Source organism: Pyrgilauda ruficollis, unplaced genomic scaffold (genome assembly GCF_017590135.1).
Source record: "Pyrgilauda ruficollis isolate IOZ18807 unplaced genomic scaffold, ASM1759013v1 scaffold157, whole genome shotgun sequence".
Taxonomy (NCBI): Eukaryota; Metazoa; Chordata; class Aves; order Passeriformes; family Passeridae; genus Pyrgilauda; species Pyrgilauda ruficollis.
The window spans coordinates 1-8,719 of NW_024514432.1; the positions used below are offsets into that span (position 1 = coordinate 1).

Genomic DNA, 8,719 nt, shown 5'->3' on the forward strand with positions numbered 1-8,719 from the left:
GCCTCCATGCTCCTCAATAAACCTGTGAGACCCCAAAGGCCAGGTCTTGCGCCAGTTCTGATAGAAGTGAAAACCAATGTTGATCATCATCAGCAGTTGCTGGAGGCACACAAAGGCCTGCAGGCATTCATGGCCCATGTGGAGCGAGCCCTGAAGAGGGACTGCAGCCTGCCCCAGCTCAAGCAGGCGTGTGCCAAGATGGTCACAAAGACCAGGCTGCTTCTAAAGCTGCTCAGAGAGAGGCAAGAGAACCAGGGAGCCTATGATCCAATGGAGCAGTGTCGTCTGCAAGAGAGCATGATAATTCACATGGCCTTGGGGAAGGACAAGGGACTCACAGGGAAGGTAGGAGAGCTGCTGGGCACTGCTGCATGTGTCCTTCTGGGCAAAGGAGAATGGAAGGATCAATGCTCTTAGCCACATGTTCTTCCTTCCTTTCCTCACAGCAAAAACTGGAGGTTGTGGTGTACGTGATCACGTTTGTGGTTTTGCTGTTTTTCTTCGTCTTGGTTTTGCTGATACTGAAGTGTGTCTCCCACGTAAGTGAATATCTTGTTTGACACACAGCTGTCTGTCTTGTAGCTGCAGTGCCCAGGTGACGAGCCCCATGTGCCACTGCAGATGCCCCTGCATGTGCTGGGTACCACAGGAGATGTTTTTCCAAGCCTGAAGCTAGTGGCAGCATCCGCAGCACTCAGCTCAGCAGGGTCCAGCCTGCCTGGGGGGAGCTTGTCCTGCCTTCTGTCCCAGCTCTCCCCAGCTTTGCTTTGCTCTCCTGCCTTCAGCCACACAGCAATGAGAGCTTTCACCCTCTCCTGATTGGCAGAATATTACAGGAAAACTGATGTTGCAAATCTCCCATTTTCCTTCCCCAGAAGTGCTCCCGACGTGAACTTGACTCGCAACCTGACCACACCAGGAAACTGTGGCTGAGAAGGTAACTCCTGCCCATGCCACCAAGAGTCTTTCCTGTGCAGAGCAGCTCCTCCTGGAGCCCCGCAGCCGCGCAGGTGCCGCTGCCCAGGACTCCTCGGGCCGTGTTTCCAACACGTCGCGTTTGGGGGAGCCCTGGGAAAGCGGCTCCTGAGCGCTGGGCAAGGCCAGGGGCTCCCAGCCCAACCAGCCCTTCCCACGCCGGCGCTGGCATGGATGTCTTGGGCCCCGGGGTGCTCCCAAATTTCTGTGAGCACAAGCAGTCTCCTCTGCTGATTGCTCTGCCCTGTTTTTTCCCGCTCCCTCCCCACAGTGGCTGGTGAAGAACTCAGAAGAACTCACTCCCATCCTCTCCAGCTGCCTTTTGCATGCAGGGCTCATTCCCTGGATTGCCAGCCATTGCCATCCCTGCTGGGGCTCCCCATCTTCCTTGGGCTCTGCTGACACACCCCAGAGCAGGGAGAGGTGCTGGCACCTGCTGCAGCCCTCCCTGGCCAAACCTCCCTGCTTACGGACCGGGAGCAGGGACCTCTGGCGATGGGACGGCCAGAAGCCTTTTTGTCCCCGTTCACCTCACTCACTCCATTGCTTTGCAGCGTTGGAAATGCCCCTTCCCGACTGCTCCAGCGGCTGCTTCCCAGACAGGACAGAGCACAGGCAGCCCTGTTGCCCACAGCCTCCATCACCAGCTGCCTTCTCTTTGTATGCCCATTTTCCCTTTCTGGTTTTTTCAGGTTCTGTGTAAAACTGCCACAGAGAGGGAGGAAGGATAACGACCTCCGTGTCTGACATCTCGTCTTTTCGGCAGAGAGCCCCCCCGAGTGTTGCCTCTGTTCCCAGGCTGTTCATGGTGCTTCCCAGTGCTGCTGTTCCCTGTTCAGCAATTCTGAATTGCAATGTATTCAACGCATCAGGGATGCCTATGAATCCCAGAGACAAGCATCCCGGGAAGAGGCACAGTGTGAAGAAGTAAGGTAGAAGAGTTGCAAGAGGTTAATGGGATGCCAGCAATTCTTCACCTCCCATTTAGCAGAGGCTCTCCTTGGATGCTGCTTCGTTGGCTGTTGTTATTTCCTTGGATGCTTTTTCCTTGACTGTTATTTTCTTGCTGTCACTGCTGAGGGAAGGCCGGAGGGTGCTGCAGGCAAGCACAAGCTCGGGACACCCAGAGAAGGCATCAGTATCTCAGGTTTTCCTCATCCCTTGTAGCAATGTTTTCCCCTGCATTCAATAAAACCAAAGTTTGTTCTCGTTCCTCCTGGTGTTGCCGATGTCTTTGCAACAGCAGTTTCTGTTCTCCCTTATGGAATTGGCCAAATTCAGTTCCAGCCGGGCCTTTGCTTTTCTGCCTTTCTCCCTGCACGCCCCAACAACATCCTCGCCATCCTCCTGTGGTGCTGCCCTTCTTCCAAAGGTGTACATTCTGTGTTTTCCCTGAGTCCCAGGCAAAGGTTCCTGCTCAGCCGCTCAGCTTCCTCACCAGCTCGTCTTTGGGCACATGGGCACGGCCTGTTCCTGCCTGTGCCTTCAAGGATTTCTCCCTGCAGAATGTCCAGCCTCTCTGGACTCCTCTGTGCCTCAGGACAGCGTCCCCAGGGAGCCTCTCAAACAGCGTGGCTGGACTGACTCCCCCTGGGCAGCCCCTCCAGCCTGGATGGAGCTTGTCCACACCGTGCTTGTCCCGGCCCCGGAGGCTCAGAGCCTCCCCTGCGTTGTGTAGAGGGAGCTGGGAAGGTGAGATGGGCCAGGAGGGGAGTGCCCTGCTGCCCCCAGCAGGGCCTTGTTTCCATTCCCCTTGTTTTGGATCCCCTCCTTCTGCGTGCTGGCCACACCCTTGGGCATCCTCGGCTTCTTGGGATGTGTCTGTCTGGGACATTTGTCCAGTGGCTGCTTCAGAGTGGCTCCAGCAGTCCCTCTCCCTCTGCCCCTCCCTGCCACTCCTTAGCTTTGCACTTCCCCCTTCAGCTCTGCCACTGGTGCATGCTGAGCAGAGCATGCACCAGAGCATGCACCTGGTCCTACCTCAGCCCAGGTGTTATTTCTGCCAGCCCCAGTGGCAGTGGCAGTGCCTGGCTCCAGCACTCGCTGTAGAGTTTTCTCATTCCAAAACCTCAGCCTCAGGAAGAGGCTTTGCAGTAGCGCTTCTAAAACATCCCAAGGCCCCTGTAGCTTTCCAGGGTCAACACTTTTGTGTTCCAAATGTCTCCTGTGAGCACAAGAGCTCTGGGTGGGGGGTGGGAAGGGGAATGGCCGGTGTCCTCCTGCAGAGGCCTCGGCACTGGTGTCCCCGTGGCGCTGGCTTGGAGCTGCACAAGCAGCATTGTCCCCTCTGCACCCTTGAGGTTTTCACCTCCTCCGCCTTCCCTTGGCCCTCCCTCACTCCTGCCTGGCTCCCAGGCTGATGGTTGCATTGTTGAACCTGATGCTGAAGGGCTGCTGTCATGGAGCAGAATCACCTTCTCGAGGAGGTTTAATGCGCATGCATGAAAGGCACCTTTGTCGAATATGGCTCAGAATAGGCTTAAAATAGTGCCAGGGTGTGTAAGACGAGAAACACAGAGGTCAGGGAGGAATTTCTCCTTGGAAAGGGTGGTCAGGCCTTGGAAGTAGCTACCCAAGGAGGTGGTGGACTGCCCATGCCTGCAGGGGTCCAAGGAACGGCTGGAGGCGGCACTGAGTGCTGTGGCCTGGCTGCCAAGGTGGGGACCGGGCACAGGATGGACTCGCTGAACCCGGAGGTGTTTTCCATCGTCAGAGACTCTGAGGCTCCGTGACTCCGTGGCCAGGAGTGGAGGCCGCCCTGCCCCAAGCGCTGCCGCAGCCGCCCCGGCCCGAGCTGTTGGCCCGCGCGTTTCCCCTCAGGCCGGGGCGGCCGCTGCCGGAGGCGCTGCCCGGAGCCGGAGCTGCCTGTGCGGCGGAGCGGCCGCGCTTCCCGGCCGGGCCGGGGCGCCTGTGTGGGCGCTGCTTGCGGGGCCGTGGCGGCCTTGCCAAAGCTGCCCGCGGCTCCCTTTGCACGGCGGTCGCTGCCGGTGCCGGCGCGCTGAGGCGGAGCTGCCGCCCCTCAGGCTGCCGGCGCTTCCCGCCGTTGGCGCTGCGGCTCCCTCAGGCTCTCCCGGCGGCCATCCCGACTGTGCCCGGCTTTCGGGAAGCTCCCCGCGCTCTCCCGGCGCCAGGCGGCCTTTGGCCCTGGCTGGATGCCGGCTGCCCACCAAAGGCGCTGTCACCGCTCCGCGCAAGTGGAGAGGAGAGAAAAGGCAGCAGAAGGCTCATGAGTTCACAGAAAGAGAGGGAGAAATTCCTCCCTGGTCACCCTCACGGACACAACGGAGGGAACATGGGGATATTAATTCCATTTATTACCAACAAAACCAGAGCAGGATAATGAGAAGCAAAAGAAATTTCAACAGCATCCCTAGGCCCAAAGCCATGCCAAAACTTGGCCACAAAAACCCAGTACAAATGGGAATGGCTCCACAGTGACACAGAGCAGGCTTAGATCAAATGTCCAGGAGAAATCCACTCTGCTACAGACACGGGGAGAAATAGTGGACATGGAAGAACGCAGAGAGCTGAACACCAGCCCCATGTTGATCCTCAAGCCCAAGGAGCCTTCACTGGCAGATCATGGCACTGTAACGCTTGTGGTTGCCCTGACCCTGAGCGCTGAGGGTGATGTCAGCAGCCTGGATAGCTCCAGAACAAATTCATATCCCCCTCAGCATCTCTTGGGGCACGAAGGCAAAACAAGCGCTGGTGACCTGAAGGCCAAGCTCAAGAAGAAGCTGCACATGGCTGAAATCATAAAGACTGCTAAAAGCTTTGTCCCACACCAGCCCCAGTCTGCCAGGCTGAAGCATGCGGAGAAAAATACACCCTCAAGCTGGGATCACAAGCAGCAGGAGTCACATTTGAATCGGCAAGCATTAGGCAAGGATTAAAGCCCTCAGCTGTAGCTGGTGGATTAAAACATGCTGACGATCCCTCCCTCTCAGGACAACAGAGAGATGAGGAGGAAGATCCAGCTCCCAAGAAGTACTACACCAGGACACACAAACGGCACAAGAAGAAGGACCGCCAGTATTGGGTTGGACATAATCAGCTTTTCTACCAGGTGCTGAGCCCTGTGAAAGTGGAGCGAAGGTCCAGATCTGTCCAGGGTCTAAACTGGAACCTGGATTTTCTCTCTGACCCGTTGGTTCAGAGCCACCCCGCTGTGAGCAGCAGAGGAGGAGCCACGGCTGAAGAGAAGCATTCCTCCATAGGGCTGATCATGCCTGACACCACAGAGGAGGAAGCCTCCATGCTCCTCAATAAACCTGTGTGACCCCAAAGTCCAGACCTTGCGCCAGTTCCGAAAAAACTGGAAACCAGTGTTGATCATCATCAGCAGTTGCTGGATGTTGTATTGTGTTCTATAGGTTTTAGTTATTCTATTAGTTTGTTCCATGTGCCCCTATATTTGTAAAGGTTCCGCCCTGGTTCTCTCTCTCTTCACTTGTCCTGTCAGTTGAGTTTTCTCCTCCCCGGTTTCCCCTGACAACGCATGTATCCTTTGTTTAATCCCTCCCTGGTGCCCTGTCACTCACTCGCCACCATAACCCTTCTCTCTAGAACTTTCCATCTTGGGCGTTGAGTGATTGGCTCAGGGACAGGGCCCCTCCCCATGTTTGTCTCTATTGGTTACTGCACAATGCCTATCATCCTCACCACACCCGTGTTGATTTTTAATTGGCTGAGGACCAAGCCACTCCCTTGTAACCTCCTCTCTTTAAAAACCCTTGTCGGACCCCAGTTAGGGGTCTTCAGCAGCTGGATTCAGTGGAGTTAATAAGCTCCATTTTGCACCTCTGCTGGAGTTTGAGTCTCTCTTTCCAATCGTGTAGCAGCCTCTCTTTTATGTTGCTGAGCTTCGTCCTGCAAGGCTGAAAAGCCATAGGCGCCCTCCCCACCTGCGTGGGCCAGCAGAGTGCCCCAGTGCTGCCGGTGCTGCTGGTCGCAGCTTGCCAGGACTTTTCTCTAAGCCTGCCACCGCTGCAGATTGGCGTCCAACATGAGGCGGCCGTGACCATCTCCGGACCCTGCGGACTAAACTTGCTTGTCCTTTGGGCGCTACCCACGGGATCTTTGCCAAGCTTCACTGGCCGTCAAGCTACCCCGGTGGGAGCAGACCTCGTTTTAAGGGGTGGCGCTCCTGGGTACTGGGACCAGCAGCTTTGTACACCTGCTGAGTTGTTCCTGCCAACTGGACCATCACCTCAACTTTCAGTTGATCCCAACCTGTTCATAAGTGCTATCCTTTTTACTTCTCTTGCCCTGATTTTTCAATTTTCTAGTGCCTGTGTGCACCCTTTTTGTATCTGCACAGCGATTGCAGGCATCGTCCTGCGACAGTGCCTTGGCATGGAATCCCATTTTCTTTCTCTTGTAACGTTGATCTGTGGCGGTGGACAGACTGGGCTGTGCGGTTAACAGCTTAAGTATGGGTGCTTATGTCTCTACAGTCCAGAAGCGACTGTTTATCCAAGTTGCGGGAATCTTTATTGGGGTGGGTGTTTCTGATGTTAATAAAAAAGAGTTAAGAAAGTTAGTTAAATGGCTGCTTGTTCAGTACCCCAAGGTGTCCCCTGACTAAATCAATGATTATCATTTTTGGGATTCAGTTTACAAAACATTGGATGAATTGGGCAGGACGGGTGACTCCTCCATTTCTAAAATCTTGTCTTGGACTGCTCAAATTAAGGCAACTTCGAGATCCAAAGCAGGACTGAGGAGGCAGCCACCCACAACAAGTTTGAATCCCAGCTCTCAGGGTTCTCCCAACCCTACCCCACTTCTCTCTCTCGGTTGCCCTAAACCTGGGATTCGGAGGGGAGCAGCTTGAGACAGCACTGTGTAGGGATCCTGTCATCTCCCTGGTTCTTCTCAGAAATCCCATTTCTCCTGTCTGAGGAGTTCTGGCCAAACTCCTCGGAGCTCGTCCCCTTCCCCCATGCCCCCAGTTAAGAAGTCCCCAGTTCAAAAACCCTCTATTCGGTTCAATCTCCCGATCCCTGATTCCTCCCAAGATGGCTTCCAAGGAGCTCAAAATGGCGGAAGCCACATGGCTTTTCCCGCCGAAACCTTTTCTGCTTCCCACAACCCTTTTCAGTCCCCAAAAAACCTTTTCCTGTCCCCTGACTCCTCCCATCATCCCTCCTCTTCCTTTACCCCTCCTCCCAGCACTCCTCCCATGCCACCACTTCCTCTGCTGGCTCTGTTTTCTTATCGTGCTCCAGAGGCGAGGACGGAACCATTTTGTTTCCCCACCCCGTTCGTTGGTCAGTCCCCTTCCAGTTCCGGTTCCCATGGTCACCTTTCTGGTTCCCACGCTTCGGCGTCTGGGGGTGGGGGGGACGGTGTTAGCCGGAACCTGGAGTTGCTTTCTGTTTTATCAGTGGCTCTGGTCACATTCCATCCAGAGAGGGAGGCAGGTGTCCGGATCCAGTGGACCCCCTTCCCACACCGTAGTATCAAAGAGCTATGTAAGGCCCAAAAGGATTTGTTTTGGTAGAGTGAGTACTTCTGGGGAATCCTGAGGGCCACACTCTCAGAGACTGAGGTCACCCCTGCAGACTTGAAACGCCTCTTCACATGCTTTCTGAACCCCACCGAGTACCTCATGTGGGAGGCAGCACGGAAGAGGGAGATGGTGGATGTCCTGCCCACCCTATGGGAAAATCCCGCTGCCGCTGTGGATCTGCAGGGGCAGACTATTTCAAGTGATCATTTGTGTGGGATGGGAGATTGGGCAGACGGACATGCCCAAGCGTGGGTCAATCCCTGTGTATGGGTGGAATGTAGGAAAATAGAGATAGTGATGAAGATAATCTCATTCCTAAGGAGTTACAGCTGTTCTAATTATCAAGCATTAGGAACAGGCCTGCCCTTAATAGGCCACAGCTAGATCCAATTAGGATTGATATTGTAAAAGAGTAGGTTGGCTGGTTGAGAAGTTAGATGGAGTTTGTTGGCTGTGCTGAGAAGGAGTCAGTGCTGTGAGGAGCTGCCCATGAGAAATCACCAAGAAGGTACGAAACCTTTGCAGTAAGATGGCAACAAATCCCTAGGGAGGTTTTGAGCGAAAGCATGGAGGCGGCAGAGAGGGCCTTCTTTGGGTTGCGATCCCTCTCCACCCTTTCTCTTACTTATTCAAAAGTCAACCAACTTCCTAATGAACCTTTCACCATGTTTGTTGAGCGTCTCCGCAGGGCCACTGAGTTGCAGGTGTATCAAGAGGAGGCCAGGTTGTTCATCTTAACTGAGGTGGCAGCAGCAAACACAAACTCCACCTGTAAGGTTGCCATCCTCAGTCTCCCTCTGGAGCCTCCCCCCTCCCTTCATCAGATGCTTGAAGTTTGTGCCTGCAAGGTTCCCATCTCAACAGAGGGTCTCGACCCCCATTCCAGACTGCGGCCTCAGAGAGTTGTCCTCGTCAATGTTGAAGACCCCACAGCTGCTGCCACCACTCCTGACTCATCAATTCAACCACTGCGCACTCCCAGACCAGCTAGGGGAATCACACCATGTCATTTGTGTGGAAGGACAGGGCACTGGATGCCTGAGTGTCCCGAGATAACAATTCATCGAGTTCAAAAGGAAGCAGAAGCCTCAGGGGACACCCCTCAAAAGAAACTGGACAGCCAGCGCGTTTCCTCCCTGTGCCATGACAAAAATAGGGTGGGCAATTTAATACCTTGTGGGGAGAGGACAGGAGGAGGACAACCACAATACAGCCTGCCTGTGTCCA

At 54.9% G+C, this 8,719-nt stretch overlaps 1 protein-coding gene across 1 annotated transcript; it reads left to right on the forward strand.

Annotated features, from left to right (window-relative positions):
* Positions 1–78: 78 nt before the first annotated feature.
* Positions 79–1,722, forward strand: LOC121350504 (leucine-rich repeat-containing protein 37B-like). The gene is made up of 4 exons (XM_041461881.1): positions 79–345; positions 447–539; positions 876–937; positions 1,668–1,722. The coding sequence occupies exons 1-4, from the start codon at positions 130–132 to the stop codon at positions 1,720–1,722; spliced, it is 426 nt and encodes a 141-aa protein (XP_041317815.1). The 5' UTR covers positions 79–129.
* The last annotated feature ends 6,997 nt before the right edge of the window (positions 1,723–8,719 follow it).